At 41.8% G+C, this 19,935-nt stretch overlaps 1 protein-coding gene across 1 annotated transcript in view; it reads left to right on the plus strand.

The window, feature by feature from the left end:
* LOC139253819 (low-density lipoprotein receptor-related protein 1-like) overlaps positions 1 to 19,935 on the plus strand; it is a 2,398,725-nt gene that overhangs the window by 939,766 nt on the left and 1,439,024 nt on the right. The window contains exon 11 of the mRNA XM_070873585.1: positions 15,820 to 15,963. Coding sequence (XP_070729686.1) covers positions 15,820 to 15,963 — 144 coding nt within the window. The remainder of the gene's footprint in view (positions 1 to 15,819; positions 15,964 to 19,935) is intronic.

Genomic DNA, 19,935 nt, shown 5'->3' on the forward strand with positions numbered 1-19,935 from the left:
CTTGTTATTTTCCGCATCGGAATCACTTCTACCCACTTCAAATGGCTATCAATCACAATGAACAATTGCTGTCCCTCTAGCTCAGCAAAATCTACATATGACCTTTGCCACACTTTGGGGGACCATTTCCATGGCTGTAATGGTACTGATGGTGGTTTCTTCAGTGTACAACTGATTGATATGTTGGAACTGACTAATGATCTTTATCTAAATCTGGCCACCAGAAGTAACTGCGTGCAAAACTCTTGGTCAAGCACATTCCGAGATGCTGGTCATGAAGATTTCGTATGGAGAAAGATTGCAAAGTGCTGCAGTACAGCGGGACCAGGGGGTATTTGTTCATGAAACACAAAAAGAAAGTATGCAGGTGCAGCAAGTGATCAGGAAGGCCAATGGTATCTTGGCCTTTATTGCAAAGGGGATGGAGTATAAAAGCAGAGAAGTCTTTCTACAGCTGTATAAGTTATTGGTAAGGCCACATGTGGAATACTGTGTGCAGTTTTGGTTTCCATATTTACAAAAGGATATACTTGCTTTGGAGGCAGTCCAGAGAAGGTTCACTAGGTTAATTCCGGGGATGAGGGGATTGACTTATGAGGAAAGGTTAAGTAGCTTGGGCCTCGACTCATTGGAATTCAGAAAAATGAGAGATGATCTTATCGAAATGTATAAGATTATGAGGGGGCTTGACAAGGTGGATGCAGAGAGGATGTTTCGACTGATGGGGGAGACTAGAACTTGAGGGCATGATCTTAGAATAATGGGCCTCCCATTTAAAACAGAGATGAGGAGAAATTTCTTCTCTCAGAGGGTTGTAAATCTGTGGAATTTGCTGCCTCAGAGAGCTGTGGAAGCTGGGACATTGAACAAATTTAAGACAGAAATAGACAGTTTCTTGAACGATAAGGGGATAAGGGGTTATGGGGAGCGGACGGGAAAGTGGAGCTGAGTCCATGATCAGATCAGCTATGATCTTATTGAATGGCGGAGCAGCTCAAGCAGCCGTATGGCCTACTCCTGTTCCTTATGTTCTTATGTTCTTATAATCATTTGCACCTGAACTTATTTGCGATCATTACTCTTGCAACCCACATGATACAATCTTTATCCACTGACAATTAATTCCCACGAATGAAGTATGGATAAATATGTTCCTCTGATACCTGGTTTGGACAGCCATTTGCTATGTAATCATATACTGTTGACATAACTGGGTCACGCTTGATTGCCCTACCAATCTCTTCAGCTTGACTGGCAGCTCACCAATGTATGAAAAATAGAACACTTCTTCTACCTTACAGATAATGTTCTCAGTTTCTTGTCATTTGTGTTCTTGCTCAACTTTCTCCTTGAGTGCATATAATACAGAACGTGGCTTGCAGTAAACTGGTCTAGCATCCTTCTGTACACTGACACTCGCCTTGAAACCTTGGATCGGACTGCCTTTTTTGCAGAACACCTTTGGATACTGTTTGATGACATCATCCTTCATTGCAAATCTTGTTTCAACATAAAATATCTCATTCCATTCCAGCTTCAGTGATCCCAACCAATTTCGAGTTATCAAGACAAGTGTGTCTCCTGCCACCATTATGTGAGGCAAGCTCTAAAACTGATCTTTGTATTTCACTGGTATAGTGATACTTCCTACTACAGGGATTTGCTTTCCTATGTAGCCTCGCAGCTTTATCTTTAACTACTCCAGTGGAAAATCACTCAACTTGTCGAGGTATAGCGATTCAGGTACTACGCTCACGGATGCACCAGTGTCGATTTCCATGGGTATCCTGGTTCCTGCAACATCTATTTGGATGACGATACTTTGCAAATCATTGTTTGATACCCTTGTGCTCCTGATGACGTGTATCTCCAGAACTTCCTTTTCCTGTTAATTCTCTTCAATGCTATGTAATCTCTACTTCTAGTTTTGAACATCGGTTTATTCTTCAGTCGGCACACCTTCGCAAAATGCCCTATTTTCTTGCAGAAGAAACATTCTGCCATGTGGACAACTTTAAGCAATATGATCTCCCAGACACCGATAACACAACTTTAATGTGCTGTTACATTGGCCATTTGCTGAGGCCTTGGGGCCCAACTGCCTTTTACTTTGAAACTGCAGGCGATTCACCTCGGTTGTCTGACAACTGGAAATGGCACAAAATCCTCAGGAGTATTGATCGGCCATATCCATCGACATAGCTGTCTGACAAGCTAAATCAAAAGTCAAGTTAGGGGTTGTCAACAACTTCCTTCTGATTGCTTCATTTTTCATTCCACAAACAAAGCGGTCACACAATGCGTGGTTCTGAAAGTTTCTGAAATGACAATGAATGGATAGCTTTTTTAAAGCTACAATGTAGTCACTGATACTCTTGTCATGTAATTGATTTTGTATTCTAAAATGATAACTTTCAGCAATTTCCAGGAGCTCAGGACTGCAGTGCTGTTCTAAAGTCAGTGGTTTGTCCTTTGGCTTGACCAAACAAGCACATTTTTCAGGGTTTCATACACCTCGGGTCCTGCTTCAGTCAGGAAAATAGCCTGTTTTCTTTCTAAAAATAACCCGGTTACGGTTTTCATCATTGATGATACTATTTGCGGTGAAAAACATTTCTAGCCGCTTCACATATGCTCCGGTCACGATGGAACTCACCCAAGTGCCCTATTAATTCCATAGGCATGGCCATCTAGACTCTGGCAATGTCAACAGTGCACTTGAAATTTACCTTGGATTTTTAGCTGTGCTCCAAAACAAAGAACCTCTCAAAGTTTCTCTATTGTTTCGCTGGATTTTCCACCAACAAAATTTCAGCTTGGGAATCCGATTATCCTATCCTCAGCACCAATATGATATATTCTTACGACATCACTAAAAAAAACAGACTTTGCGAGATGACTCCAATGCATCATGTGACTTTTATTGTATTTACAGCAGCAGTTGAATTACCACAGTAGTCCACTAGGTGGAGCCCTATATTGCATCTGATCCCCAGCAGTATAAGAGTTGGGTACCTATTCACTGGCCCACATTAAGACAGTACTCGGATAGCACCTGCCTCTCTCATTAATATATTTGCAAGCACCAACACAGCGAGTTACATCCCAGAGGATGCACTTAGTAGGCTTGAGGAAGTAGCACTGAGTGAGTTGCAGTGTGCAGTGTGTAAGAAAAAAAAGGAAGACTTACATTTATGTAGCACCTTTCACAACCTCCGGACATCCCAAATTGCTTTATTGCTAGAAATATTTTGAAGTGTAGTCACTGTTGTAATGTAGGAAACATAACAGCCAATTCGCGCACAGCAAGTTCCCACAAACAGCAATGTGATCATGTCTAGATAATCTATGGGGGGGTGGGTGAGGGAGGGGGTAAGAGAAACTAATTTGCATGGCACCAGAGGGCATCTGCACCACTGCAGCTGCATCTCAGACACCCATCTGACCCATGGTACTGGGAAATCCAGCCAGTGCAGCTGGTTAGAGTACAGGGGCCTCTCGCCCTTCCTCCTTGGAAACAAAAAACCTGATTTGTAGACAGTCTGAGATAGTCAATAGAATCCAGTCCAAAAGATGTGGAAAATGGCACTGTGCTTCATTTAGATGTGCTATGATATTGAAATAATGGTCTTGCCTATTTGGGGTAGAAATTAGTATGCGTGCCCCCATGTTTTGGGCTTAAAATGGATGTATAGCACACTAATGTAGCAGTGGTACAGCATGCACCCAATCTGTGCGGGTGTTGGTCCCACTTCGAATTTTGTGTGGGGTGCCATTAAAACCGGTGCGAGGCCCCATAATTATGAAAATTAAGGGCCTAGCACCTGTTGAAAGACCCCTTTTAAAAATTAATTGCCGACGAACGGGGTAGGCTTTGGGCCTGCCACGCTTAGGATTCTTCAGGTGCCCGTGGCCACCAAGGAAAGGTAATTTATTTTAAAGCAACACCCTGAGGAGCAGGAGTGCTCCTCCAACACCACAGGAGTCACCCCATGACAGCGTAGCCCGCTCCAATCCCTCCTCTCAAGAATTTCCTGAGGAGCACCGCCAGCAAGGCGAACAGCCCAATAGTGATGTCTTCGCTCGGGCAAGCTTCCTTAGATCAATCCGGGTATGTTGTTGAAGTTCTAGGACCAATTCCTGTCGATCCTCAGGTCTGTCATGCTGAGCCTGGTCCAAAAATGATCTCAGCCTACTTTCTAGGCCTTTAAATGTATTTTGAATCTACTAGCATTTTGAAATGAGTCACTCATACAATTTGCCCAATTGTGCACCCAGATTGCCCATTTCACTCACTTTTGTGTTTCTATAATTTACCCAAAAAGCTTTTACAGTCTCTTGAGTAGAAATCAGAAGAAAGCAGACACCATACACCCTCTTCTTTGAGGAACAGATATGCATCAATAACTAACTTAGTAAAACTGAGCCTTTGTATCTTGATATAAAATGATTCTTCAGCCTGTTTTTGAATAATTGGAAAAATATTCTAAAAAATTAGAAATTCAGGAATGATCTTTAAAGGAAGGAAAACCGAAATAAAACAAACTGAAAATGCTGCAAATCTGAATGTTAACTTAAACACAAATTTTGGTTGGCCTATTTTTTTATTTTCCATATGGAAACGATCTGATATGAAAAGTGGGTACTGTTTTAAAAATTCTTTATTTGTTCAAATATTAATGAGTAAGCAAAATAAAAGAATAACTTAGATATAAAATCTGAGCAACAAACAAAATACTGATCTTTGTAAGAATATGTTTTAAGGTATTATGGAGTACATGTTAAACTTCCTTTGAATTATGATAAAATGACCAAAAAGATACATTTTACCCGGAGTTCAAACTACCCTCAGGTTTGGCAAATGAATTTACACTGGAGGAAATCCAAGAAATGTGATCACTGCTCAGAACTATAGAAGGCATCATATAGCATTGCTTGGCTCCAAATGACAGCATTTGCTGACCACAGGGAGTCACGCCACAAGTATTAAAGTAAATACCCCATGCCTTCCTTTAATGTGTTTGTGATACCTTTCTCAGCAGGGACGTTAAGTTTTAGGAGGAGAGAGACAAAAAGGAATTAGAGTTGTTCTTTTACTAAACAGAGCAAAGCCTTTGTTTAGCCAAGCAGAACATGTCAAATTTAAGATCAAGGCGGAGTTCTAAGTCTTTCCTAACTGCACATTAATGTCCTCATAGTCACGTCTGTTAAAGAGGGAGCCTAACCATGACGGCATTTCATTTCATAATCAAACAGTTAAATGTCATTGCTAGCTACAAATTATGTGAACTTCCTGTGTGTAAAAGCTGAAATAGCATCCCTAGATGCAATTGTTAACCCAGAGTACTTTTAAATCACCTCACAATTTGGACGTACATCTTTAATTCCCTCACATAACAACAGTGAGTACACTTCAAAATAGCTTAATTGACTGTAAAGCGCATTGGGACATCCTGAGGCTTTGAAAGGCGATAAATAAATTCAAGTCTTTCTTTCATTTTCATAGCTCAGTTACTTCTCTAAGCCAATAATTCCAGTATTATTCACAATTTATAGAAAAAAATTCAGAAAATCAGCAGGAAAGTAAAACTATGGTTTTTACATATTGTTTGCAAAACATTCTTTATATCATAGATACTTCATAAAGTGCTTATTTCAACATTAAAATTCAACTTATGTTAATTTTATTCTCATGCTTTCCCCTCAATGAATTCAACAAAAGGTTCTAGGTCAAGTAAAAGCTCTGCTCAAAGCGGCATTGGATTATAAAATGGAGGACTTAAAAACAGTTCTTCTTAACCCATTAAGGACTGTAATATAATGTGTGCACCAACACCAAAACTAAATCAAGATCACCATGCTTTATGCCGCTTTTAAAATACAATAGCCCTGAAATTATACATGGGGTACTAATGTATGAACGCTTAAAACATTCATTTGAATTTCCCCACTCCATTATTGTAGTAGAGCCATTTAAACTCAATGGGTTAATATTTCTGCCGAACCTTTATATGCTAGTATCTAATGGCATATTTGGAAGGACCATAAATTGGGAAATTACAACACTCAGTTTTTACCATAGGCTCAGTTTTTACGATCAGCGGCGAAGAAATGACGTTCGCTGTTCATTACGCTAACAGTTGCCCACAAATTTTTTGTGGGCTTCTGAGTGGCAAGTTATGGTTACAAGAGATCCATTTCAGCATGGCGCCCTCTACAAGAGATCTGTGGCGTAAATGAGCAGCGCAAGAAACAGTGTGTCTCATTAACCAATCAGATTGAAGAATCCTCACTGAGCCATGTGGAGTCTAAACCAGGAAGTATAAAATAAAAAGAGGGAAAAAAAGATGGGAGTAAGAGAGAGATAAAAGACAAGATAGAAAAGTATATTTTTTTAAATCTTCAACAATAATTAATGTCTGAAGGAATGAGATTCCACACTTGTAAAATTAAATTTTCATAGCCAGAGAGGTTGTTTGGCAGTAATTAAGATGCTGTTAAAAAAATTACTTGCAACTGAATGCACTAAACCTATCTCTTTCTGGTATTTTTAGTGAGTAACTAGTGGGTAAGTATCGCAACATCATGCCCTTCAGGTATTTTACATAAGAACATAAGAACATAAGAGATAGGAACAGGAGTAGGCTATACGGCCCTTCGAGCCTGCTCCGCCATTCAATATCATGGCGGATCTGATCATGGACTCAGCTCCACTTCCCCGCCCGTTCCCCATAACCCCTTATTCCCTTATCGTTCAAGAAACTGTCTATTTCTGTCTTAAATTTATTAATGTCCCAGCTTCCACTGCTCTCTGACGCAGCAAATTCCACAGATTTACAACCTTCTGAGAGAAGAAATTTCTTCTCATCTCTGTTTTAAATGGGCGGCCCCTTATTCTAAGATCATGCCCTCTAGTTCTAGTCTCTCCCATCAGTGGAAACATCCTCTCTGCACACACCTTGTCAAGCCCCCTCATGATCTTATACATTTTGATAAGATCACCTCTCATTCTTCTGATCCAATGAGTAGAGGCCCAACCTGCTCAACCTTTCCTCAGAAGTCAACCCCCTCATCCCCAGAATCAACCTAGTGAACCTTCTCTGAACTGCCTCCAAAGCAGTATATCCTTTCGTAAAAATGGAAACCAAAACTGCACGCAGTATTCCAGGTGTGGCCTCACCAATACCTTATATAGCTGTAGCAAGACTTCCCTGCTTTTATACTCCATCCCCTTTGCAATAAAGGCCAAGATACCATTGGCATTCCTGATCACTTGCTGTACCTGCATACTATCCTTTTGTGTTTCATGCACAAGTACCCCCAGATCCTGCTGTACTGCATCACTTTACAATCTTTCTCCATTTAAATAATAACTTGCTGTTTGATTTTTTCTGCCAAAGTGCATCACCTCACACTTTCCAAATTTTTGCCCATTCACTTAGCCTGTCTGTGTCCTTTTGCAGATTTTTTGTGTCCTCCTCACACATTGCTTTTCCTCCCATCTTTGTATCATCAGCGAACTTGGCTACGTTACCCTCAGTCCCTTCTTCCAAGTCGTTAATATAGATTGTAAATAGTTGGGGTACCAGCACTGATCCCTGTGGCACCCCACTAGTTACTGGTTGCCAACCAGAGAATGAACCATTTATCCTAACTTTCTGTTTTCTGTTAGTTAGCCAATCCTCTATCCATGCTAATATATTACCTCCAACCCCATGAACTTTTATCTTGTGCAGTAACCTTTTATGTGGCACTTTGTCAAATGCCTTCTGGAAATCCAAATACACCACATCCAATGGTTCCACTTTATCCACCCTGTTCATTACATCCGCAAAGGACTCCAGAAAATTTGTCAAACATGACTTGCCCTTCATAAATCCATGTTGACTCTGCCTGACTGAATTTTGCTTTTCCAAATATCCTGCTACTGCTTCTTTAATAATGGACTCCAACATTTTCCCAACCACAGATGTTGGGCTAACTGGTCTATAGTTTCTTTATTTTTGTCTGCCCCCTTTTTTAACTAGGAGCGTTACATTTACAGTTTTCCAATCTGCTGGAACCTCCCCAGAATCCAAGGAATTTTGGTAAGTTACAACCAATGCATCCACAATCCCTGCCGTTACTTCTCTTAAGACCCTAGGATGCAAGCCATCAGGACCATGGGATTTATCCACCTTTCATCCCATTATCTTACTGAGTACCACCTCCTTAATGATTGTGATTGTGTTAAGTTCCTCCCCACCTATAGCCCCTTGACTATGCACTGTCGAAACATTATTTGTGTCCTCTGTTGTAAACGGCTGTCTTGCTCTTTTCGCTTCATTGCTTTAAACGTCGAATTACACACACATTCAGTTGTAGTAAAGGCAGGATTGGGTCTTTTATTTAACCAAACATTCATACTAAGCAAACCAAGTATGAAAGTTACTGAGATACTTCACAAAGGCAGCTTGCTTCGATTTCCATGGCTGCTTGTGACAACCTTCCGAGATTCCAGTGTGTGGTGTCTAATATCAAACTCTCATCTTTAAACTGAAAAAGCCTTTGAACTCCTATTTCTTTGCATAGTACATTTAGACAATTAACATGCAGACGATATAGAATTGTCTTGAAATCATGGCTAACTGCTTTCTAAATTACTATTCTGAACTGCTAACTGAATTACCAGATCGTTTCCTCGCATAGTAACAAATGGTACAGTCAAATAATTAACATACAGATGATGTGAATTACTGTACACAAACCAAGTGATCAGCATGCATAGATAGAATCGATGATACATACAAAGAATTAACATACAGATGTCATCAAATCTTTAAAATTGTTTCGTCATGTTTACATGTCATGACTTACTATTATACTTAACATCGTTTAGTTCCAAGGGACTCAAATATTTATATTTCATGAATTGCTATTATACTTAACATCATTTAGTTCCAAGATACTCAAATATTTAACATCCAGACAATGACCAGTTACTCATTTAAATGGTTGAAAGGCACCACATTGTCTAACAATCTCTTTTCGTTCCAAACTTCCAATCTTCCTGTTTTTTAATCCAAACTTCAATCTTCCTGTTTTCTTAATCCAAACTTCAGACCGCGTGCTGAAGCACAGAGTTCAGATATGCGGGACTGTGCTCCCACATCCTCTACCGTAAAGACTGATACAAAATATTTGTTCAGAGTTTTTGCCATCTCCATGTTCCACATTACTAATTCCCCGGCCTCATCCTCTAAGGGACCAACATTTACTTTAGTCACTCTTTTCTTTTTTATATACCTATAGAAACGCTTGCTGTTTTTATATTTTGTGCTGGTTTACTTTCATAGTCTATCTTCCCTTTCTTAGTCATTTTTTTAGTCGTTCTTTGCTGGCTTTTAAAAGCTTCCCAGTCTTCTGTCCTCCTACTAGTTTTGGCCACTTTGTATGCCTTGTTTTTAATTGGATATCGTTCTTTATTTCTTTAGTTAGCCACGGATGGCTATCTTTTCCCTTACACCCTTTCCTCCTCACTGTAATATATTTTTCTTGAGAGCTGTGAAATATCTCCTTAAATGTACGCCACTGTTCATCAACACTTTAATCTATTTTCCCAGTCCACTTTATCCAACTCTGCCCTCATACCTTCATAGTCTCCTTTATTTAAGCATAGTACGCTGGTTAGAGATCCAACTTTCTCACCCTCCATCTGGATTTGAAATTCATTCGTGCTATGATCACTCATTCCGAGGGGATCCTTTACTAGGAGACTGTTTATCAATCCTGTCTCATTACACAGGACCAGATCTAAGATAGCCTGCCCCCTGGTTGGTTCCGTTACATACTGCTCAAGGAACCCGTCCCTTATGCACTCTATGAACGCTTCTTCAAGGTTACCCTGACCAAGTTGATTTGTCCAATCAATATGGAGGTTAAAATCACCCATGGTTATTGCTGTTCCCTTTTTACAAGCCCCCACTATTTCCTGGTTTATGCTCCGACCAACAGAGTTGCTAATGTTAGGGGGCCTATAGATTATGCTCACCAGTGACTTTGTCCCCTTATTGTTTCTTATCTCGACCCAAACTGTTTCTACACCCTTATCATTTGAGCCAATATCGTTTCTTACTATTGCAGTGATTCCATCCTTTATCAATAGAGCTACCGTACCTCCTTTTCCTTTCTGTCTGTCCTTCCGGATCGTCAAGTACCCCTGAATATTTAATTCCCAATCCTGGTCACCTTGCAAATACATCTCTGTAATCGCTATCAGATCATACTCATTTGTCTCAATTTGTGCCGCCAACTCATCTATTTTGTTACAAATGCTACGTGCATTTAGACAAAGTGCCTTTAAGTTTTTTTTTTACCCTTTCTTCCTGCGTGTTTCCTCTCTCCTTCAAACTCACTTTCTTTATTGTTGCTTTGTACTTCTGGCTTCACTCCCCTTCCTACTGAATCTATTTTCAGGTTCCCATCCCCCTGCCAAGCTAGGTTAAACCCTCCACAACAGCACTAGCAAATCCCCCCGCAAGGATGTTGGTCCCGGTTCTTCTGAGGTGCAACCTGTCCAGCTTGTACAGGTCCCACCTTCCCCAGAAGCGGTCCCAATGTCTCAGGAAATTAAATCCCTCCCGCCTGCACCATCTCTCCAGCCACATATTCATCTGCTCTATCCTCCTATTTCTGTACTCACTAACTCAAGGCACCGGGAGTAATCCAGAAATTACTACCTTTGAGGTCCTGCTTTTTAATCTCTCTCCTTGCTCCCTGCCTGCAGGACCTCATCCCTCTTCCTACCGATGTCATTGGTACCGATGTGGACCACGACCTCTGGCTGTTTACCCTCTCCCCCCAGAATGCCCTGCAGCCGCTCAGTGACATCCTTGACCAGAGGCAACATACCATCCTAGAGTCACGTCTGCGGCCGCAGAAACGCCTGTCTGCTCCCCTGACTATTAAATCCACTACCACTATAGCTCTTCCATTCTTCTTCCTCCCCCCGCTGTGCAGCTGAACCACCCGTGGTGCCGTGAACTTGGCTAAGGCTGCACTCCCCAGAACCACGATCGCCCCCACCGGTACTCAGATGTACCGGTTGGAGAGTGAGGTGGACTTGGGGGACCCCTGCACTACCTGCCTAGTCCTCCTCTTCTGTCTGGCGGTCACCCACTCACTCTCTGCCTGCACATTCTTAAGCTGTGGGGTGACCGCCTCTAGAAGCGTGCTATCCATGTTGCTCTTAGTCTCACGGATGCACCACAGTGACCCCAGCTGTCGCAGAATTTATCAGCGAGGTAGGAGCAGGGCACATCAGACAACAATTCCGGATTTCTGCATTTAACTGCCCATGTGCGGACACAAGTTGCTGCCCGATTTACTCCATAACAATAGTGAGTGCTGATAGCCTCACTGATATTTCTAGCAGAAAATCCAGGCCATTATCGCGTTGATTCTGCCTAAAAGAAAAGATATTCATAATTTGATCAACAAAAACATGTATTTTTTATTCAAATGGTAAAATTCTGATAGACTAAGAAAGGAAACAGCTCCTTTTCTGTGAAAAGCATGGCAATGCTTTGAACACCCAAACTATTTTTCTAAGACCTTTTGAAAATCGTTAAAAAAATTATTAATTACTGAACATTTAGTAATTGTGTACATACATGTTCAGTATGAATTTTGAACCGTTTCATCATGTAAACATTATTGAGTATGTACAATTATTAAATGTATTCAGGAATTAAAACATACTGCATAATGCAATGAAGTTATTAAATTACATCCAGATAAAGTCATTAATTATATGTTTATTAACAGTAATAAATTGAATAACTTTAGATATTTAAAATGCTGTGAGATACCAATATCAGTATAAACATGTTTTTAACACATCAAAACCTCATTTGTGTTTTCTAATCATAGTTATTCTCAAAAATGATTAAAGGGAATTGGTGAGTCACTTTGTCCTTTCATCTCTTGAATGCTGATTGAATTCCTACATGAAACACTTTTGGGTAATCTAGGCTCTATTCTTAATCAGCAGCAGTCAGGTTCACTCAGGCAGGCCATGAGGACAGATGATGAGGGAAATTGATAATGCAGAGGTTGGTCTTTTGAAGTTAAGGTGAAGATATATGCTCAGGGCAGAGTTGAGGAAGTTTTACTTTACACTGAGTCAGAAACCTATTGGGCCCAAGTTTCCACAAGAAAAAAAACGGGCGCCCCTCCGAGCTGGGCGCCCGTTTTTCGCGCCTAAAACGGCGCCTAAAAAAATCCTCGATATTCTCCACCGACTTACAGGTCCTGTGGCACTCGGCGCAGCCGGCACGAGCTGTGGGGGGGGCGGAGCCAGGTCCCTGCGCTGAAAACAGTGCCGGGACCTCTGCACATGCGCGCTACAGTCGGCACGCAAGTGCAGTAGCTCCAGGCGCCGAACTGTGTGGGAGGGGCCCGAAGCACGCAGCCCCTAGCCCTGGCCCAATGGCCTCACTGGGGCTGCGTGAATGAGGCTCCTCCCACGGCCAGCTCCTGCTCCCCCCCCGACCAGACCCGACACTCGCTCCCCCCCCCCCCCCCGCCGACCAGACCCGACCCCCGCTCCCCCCCCAACACCCGAGACCCGCTCCCCCCCGCCTCGACCGAGACCCGATCTCCCCCTCCCCCCCGCCCCGACCCGACACCCGCTCCCCCCCCCCGACCCGACACCCGCTCCCCCCCCCCGACCCGACACCCGCTCCTCCCCTCCCCCCTCCCCCCCCCTCTCCCTCCCTCCCCCCCCTCTCCCTCTCTCTCTCTCTCCCTCCCTCCCTCTCTCGCTCAGCGGCACGAACAGCTGCAGAATTCTCCCTGGCTGAAGCACTTTCACACAGGTAGGAAGATGGTTTATTTAATCTTTTCTTGGCTTATAATTGTTTATTCAGGTTGGATTTATTTGTATAATATTTGTAGAAGTATAAATAAGGATTTATTGTCGAATTTAATGAGTTCCCTTCCCCCCCACCTCGTTCTGGGCGCCTAATTTGTAACCTGCGCCTGATTTTTTAATGTGTAGAACAGGTTTTTTCAGTTCTCCAAAAATCTTCACTGGCGCCATTCTACTTTAGTTTGGAGTACATTTTCACTGTGGAAACTTTCAAATCAGACGTCAGTGGCCAAACACGCCCCCTTTTGAAGAAAAAATTCTGTTCTAAACTAGAACTGTTCTACCTGACTAGAACTGCAGAAAAATAAATGTGGAGAATTGCGATTTCTAAAATAGTCCGTTCTCCACCAGTTGCTCCTAAAAATCAGGCGCGAATCACGTGGAAACTTGGGCCCTTTAAGTCTAGAAGTCCTTGGTGAGAAAAGTTAAAAGGCAGTCTGATACCAAGGATCGCCATCTTTCAACTTGCTGCGTATGAATACATTGGAAGAAAAGAAACCCATAAGATAAGTTTAGCGATGCTGGTGGGGCCTTGCATACAGTCACAGAATGCAGGCTGTTTGTGTGATTTTTCAATATGCACTGTGTGTGTGTGAGGCCTTGTAGACAGTGTTCGGTTTCTCAAAACTTACCATATAATTAGACAAGATTTTGAGAAGATGCCATCTATTGACATTGTAGCTTCATTATTAATTCAATAGCATGAAAATAACATTTATTGCTGTTTTTAGGGGTTTCAAATGATAGAATATTTAAAGTATATTTACTATATTACCACATATATTGTAACAAAAATATTTGTTTCTTTATGACTTTATGGTTTTAGAAAATATTTTCAAGACACACTCTAAAATTGAGCCTTGGCTCTCAAAATATTTGTTGTCTGCTTTTCCCAAATTTTTACTCATAATCCCATTTCTGACATGATTGGGGGAAAGGAAACAAGATATGATCTTCTTCTACCATTATTTGATTTATACCCCAAGGAATTTGCAGTAAAGTGAATATAAGAGGGCTGTAATCATATCGAAGTCTATGTCAAATTCTGAAACACGGACTGCATTAACAGTATGAGAATCTTAATTCAGTGTCCATATTGCTATGAGCATTAGTTGCAAAAAAGCAACAGTGTGTTATGGTTATGTGTATAAATCATCTGATTTTTTTTTATTTACATACTTAAATATTTCCTCTTGTTCTTCAGTGCCTTGAATATATTAACAGAACTAAAGGGGAATTAGGGATGGACAATAAATGCTGGTCTTGCCAGCGACACCTACATCCCATGAACGAATATTTTTTTAAAAAGCTGATTGCGTTAAAGGAATCAACTTTGCAGGGTACTAAATCGCAAAACCAAATATAATTTGAATTTAAATATACCATTAGAAGTGGCCAAACTTGCCACTTACACAAACACACAAAGTTCAGGGAAGGGCAAAGACTTAATTGCAACAGTTCACCCGATGAGCTTGTCATTATCTTTAAGGCAAGATTTCTGCTCTGGTACAGCATTAATCTGTTTTCATTGGCTAATTCAACATTTGCATTCAAATATAAACAGCTTTTGTCCCTGGTTACCTTGTAAAATAGATTTCTCATCAAGTAAGCTAGTTTATTTAGATTTATTGACACAAGAGTACATTGTTGAATAAAATAAAATATTTAATTTGAGCATGCAAATTATGAACAATGCAAAATGAACATCAAAATACATTTATAATGATCTGCTTTTCTTTACCTCCAGCACTGAATAAATGCTGAATAATTCATTGGAATCCCATGTAGTTCCAAAGTAGCCAATTGTGAATGTTTTTTCATTTGGTAAATTACAGGATTACTATATTTCAGAAACAAATAATTCAAGATATTTTTAGAGGCTGATTTATATGCTCCTTGTACTCTGCTCAATCTTTTGCAATTTAATATTATTGTGGAGGATTTAATTTCCAGGGTGCTTTGTTTGCTTCCATTTAGCAGCTCACATCTTATTTTTTGGTGGCATCTGACCAATAATGCAAATTATTCAAAAACAGGCCAACTATGTAATTTATCTCCAATTTGTGCATGCATTGCATGATAGTAGATCTGCAGGGAGAGAACTATAGGTGCTTGATAGTACAGATCATGCTTTGCTGCAAAGTGTAACACAAGACAAATCAATTTTATGGCAAAAATATATAAAATATTTCTAGATCAAGCTCAGTGGGTATTAGTTGGATACACACAGCATATTTCTGGTAGAGCTTGTTTCACAAGATTCACCGAACTCTGTCATATTAAAATTTAGACCCAAATTGCAGCCAGCTTGGATAGGCCTGAAGAATTAATAAATGGCTTCTTACTCATCCCTGATTTCCATCACGTCACCATTGGCTGCCATGCCTTCAGCTGCCGAGGCTCTAAGTTCTGGAATTCCCTCCCTAAACCCATCTCCTTTTAAGTTGCTGCTTCAACCAAGCTTTTGGTCACCTGTCCTAATATCCTTTTATGTGACTTGATGTCAAATTTAACGTTTGTTAACGCTCCAGTGAAGCACCTAATGGATGTTTCACTTTGATAAAGACGCAATATAATGCGAGTTTTTGTTTTGTGGTTTTTGTGTCTTATTCCATATTTTGCATTCATCAGTGACTCACACACACAAACACAGGTGCACAAACTCATGCATGTGCACTCACACCCGATAATAACATCTTGAAAACTGTTTAATAGGTTACAGGGTTTAGTATCACGTTTAACTGAATTCACTTTCTTCATTTATTTTTAACAATCAGTAATTCATGAGGGCTGGATTCGTTATGGTTTACATTTTTGTGTCTCAGGTGGAGGATTATCATCATTCTATCTTCAAATATATTGATTTTCCAGCTATCTGTCTAAAAGCACTTTTTTATTGATTTTCTCAGTTAGAAGTCATGCTTGTGAACTGGATCTGTACAGCAAACCTGGAGGATGCTCTCACATCTGCCTACTCGGCAGCAGCCACAAAGCAAGGACCTGTCGTTGCAGGACTGGCTACAGCTTAGGGAATGACGGGAAGTCTTGCAAAAGTAAGTCATGACACCATATTTCTATATAGACCCATTATACTCTGTTGAGAGGTATTTTTGATGCTAGATGTAATTCAGTAAAGCAGCACATTCCCATTGTAGCACATATAAATTTTGGGGTACGAAATGAATACATGAGCAATTAACACAGTATTTAGTCATATTGCAACAGCATTTGCCCTCTCATTTTTCTGTCACATTTTAAAAGTTAGCCAAGTTCAACTTTGTTAAAAAAAATTCTTAAACTACATCTACTTGCACTGAGTAGACAGAGGAAGGATCTGAATTCTGAATTGATCCATAGTGAACTGCAATGTTTCCAGTTTAAGATCAGACTGTTTAACTACTGTAGCTTCTGTAAAATGAAGTAAAACCTATTGTGTTCCGAACACAGGTGAGACTGCACAAAGGGAGGTTAAAGTAACAGTGACCTCAGTCTTTATTAAGATACTCCAGAGTGAGGAACAGGCCTTATGGGCCGGCTTATATACAGTGCTCCCAAGGGATGCTGGGATCCCTTGAGACTTCAGGGGATGCACTCCCTGGTGGTGGAACATGGGAGTGCATGCTTTGCAGATACACAACATCACTCCCCCACAAAGTCAAAGTGAAAAATATTTACAAGGTGAGGCGATCGGGAGCCTTACTTTCCCTGGTGGACTGCCTCGGTACAAATGTCTGTTCTGGTGTGTTGGCTGTGCCCTCGCTGGGCTGGCATGTTGTTGGCCCTGCAGGGCTGCTGGCTGAGCCTGGCCTTGCTGGGCTGTTGGGCGTGATGGATTCAGTTTCTTGGTCCGGGGTGGTGTCGTTGATCCTTTGGGTGTGTGTTGTGGGCTCGAAAAAGGTGGTGCCTGCTGTGGGTTGCTCAGGGCAATCTGTGAACTGCAGCCTCGTTTGGTCCAGCTGCTTTCTGCAAATTTGTCCATTGTCTAGTTTGACTACAATCACCCTACTCCCTTCTTTAGCTATCACCGTGCCCGCGATCCACTTGCCCATAGTTTAGCACATACACAAGGTCATTCAGATCAATTTCCCGTGATACAGTGGCGCGACCATCGTTGACAATTTGTTGCTGCCACCTGCTCTCTACCTGATCATGCTGGTTGTGGTGAACCAGCGAGAATCTGGTTTTAAGTCTCCTTTTCATGAGTAGCTCAGCTGGGGGCACACATGTGAGCAAGTGGGATCTTGTGCGGTAGCTGAGCAGTACTCGGACAAGCGGGTTTGGAGTGAGCCTTCTGTGACTCGTTTAAGGCTCTGTTTGATGGTTTGTACTGCCCGCTCTGCCTGCCCATTGGAGGCTGGTTTAAACGGGGCCAAGGTGACATGTTTGATCCCATTGCGGGTCATGAATTCTTTAAATTCGGCACTGGTGAAACATGGCCTGTTGTCACTGACCAATATGTCAGGCAGGCCATGGGTGGCAAACATGGCCCTCAGGAAGTGGCGGAGCTTCCCCACATTATTTCACATTCAATCCATTTTGAAAAAGCATCCGCCACCACCAGGAACATTTTACCGAGAAACGGGCCCGCATAGTCGACATGGATCCTCGACCATGGTCTGGAGGGCCAGGACCACAAACACAGTGGTGCCTCTCTGGGCACGTTGCTCAACTGAGCACACACACTGCATTGCCGTACACAGGACTCGAAGTCAGAGTCGATACCGGGCCACCACACGTGGGATCTGCCTATCGCTTTCATCATTACTATACCCGGGTGTGTGCTGTAGAGATAGAAACATAGAAACATAGAAAATAGCTGCAGGTGTAGGCCATTCGCCCCTTTGAGCCTGCACCATTCAATATGATCATGGCTGATCATTCACCTCAGTACCCCTCTCCCCCTTTCTCTCCATACCCCTTGATCCCTTTAGCAGTAAGGGCCATATCTAACTCCCTCTTGAATATATCCAATGAATTGGCATCAACGACTCTCTGCGGCAGGGAATTCCACAGGTTAACAACTCTCTGAGTGAAGAAGTTTCTCCTCATCTCAGTCCTAAATGGCCTACCCCTTATCGTAAGACTGTGTCCCCTGATTCTTGACTTCTCCAACATCGGGAACAATCGACCCGCATCTAACCTGTCCTGTCCCGTCAGAATCTTATAAATTTCTATGAGATCCCCTCTCATCCTTCTAAACTCCAGTGTATAAAGGCCCACTTGATCCAATCTCTCCTCATATGTCAGTCCAGCCATCCCTGGAATCAGTCTGGTGAACCTTCGCCGCACTCCCTCAATAGCAAGAATGTCCTTCCTCAGATTAGGAGGCCAAAACTTAACACAATATTCCAGGTGAGGCCTCACCAAGGCTGTGTACAATTGCAGTAAGACCTCCCTGCTGCTATACTCAAATCCCCTAGCTATGAAGGCCAACATGCCATTTGCCTTCTTCACCGCCTGCTGTACCTGCATTCCAAATTTCAGTGACTGATGAACCATGACACCCTGGTCTCGTTGCACCTCTCCTTTTCCTAATCTGCCACCATTCAGATAATATTCTGCCTTCGTGTTTTTGCCTCCAAAGTGAATAACCTCACATTTATCCACATTATACTGCATCTGCCATGCATTTACCCACTCATTGTAAATATATTGCAAATATATATATTTACAATATACATTAACGATTTGGATGAAGGAATTGAGTGTCATATCTCCCAAGTTTGCAGATGACATTAAACTGGGTGGCGGTGTGAGCTGTGAGGAGGATGCTAAGAGGCTGCAGGGTGATTTGGACAGGTCAGAGACGATTCACTAAGCTGATTCCGGAGATGAGGGGATTACCTTATGATGATAGATTGAGTAGACTGGGTCTTTACCCGTTGGAGTTCAGAAGGATGAGGGGTGATCTTATAGAAACATTTAAAATAATGAAAGGGATAGACAAGATAGAGGCAGAGAGGTTGTTTCCATTGGTCGGGGAGACTAGAACTAGGGGGCACAGCCTCAAAATACGGGGGAGCCAATTTAAAACCGAGTTGAGAAGGAATTTCTTCTCCCAGAGTGTTGTGAATCTGTGGAATTCTCTGTCCAAGGAAGCAGTTGAGGCTAGCTCATTGAATGTATTCAAGTCACAGATAGATAGATTTTTAACCAATAAGGGAATTAAGGGTTATGGGGAGTGGGCGGGTAAGTGGAGCTGAGTCCACGGCCAGATCAGCCATGATCTTGTTGAATGGCGGAGCAGGCTCAAGGGGCTAGGTGGCCTACTCCTGTTCCTAATTCTTATGTTCTTATGTTCTTATAATTGATTCCAACATTTTCCCCACTACTGATATCAGGCTAACCGGTCTATAATTTCCCATTTTCTCTCTCCCTCCTTTTTTAAAAAGTGGTGTTACATTAGCTACCCTTCAGTCCATAGGAACTGATCCAGAGTCGATAGACTGTTGGAAAATGATCACCAATGTATTCACTATTTCTAGGGCCACTTCCTTAAGTACTCTGGGATGCAGACAATCAGGCCCCGGGAATTTGTCAGCCTTCAATCCCATCAATTTCCCCAACACAATTTTCCACCTAATAAGGATATCCTTCAGTTCCTCCTTCTCACTAGACCCTTGGTCCCCTAGTACATCAGGCAGGTCATTTGTGTCTTCCTTCGTGAAGACAGAACCAAAGTATTTGTTCAATTGGTCTGCCATTTCATTGTTCCCCATAATTACTTCACCTAAGTCCGACTGCAAGGGACCTACGTTTGTCTTCACTAATCTTTTTCTCTTCACATATCTATAGAAGCTTTTACAGTCAGTTTTTATGTTCCCGGCAAGCTTCCTCTTGTACTCTATTTTCCCCCTGCTTATTAAACCTTTTGTCCTCCTCTGCTTAATTCTAAATTTCTCCCAGTCCTCAGATTTGCTGCTTTTTCTGGCCAATTTATCTGCCTCTTCCTTGGATCGAACACTATCCTTAATTTCCCTTGTTAGCCACGGTTGAGCCACCTTCCCTGCTTTATTTTGACTCCA

Source organism: Pristiophorus japonicus, chromosome 3 (genome assembly GCF_044704955.1).
Source record: "Pristiophorus japonicus isolate sPriJap1 chromosome 3, sPriJap1.hap1, whole genome shotgun sequence".
Lineage (NCBI taxonomy): Eukaryota > Metazoa > Chordata > Chondrichthyes > Pristiophoridae > Pristiophorus > Pristiophorus japonicus.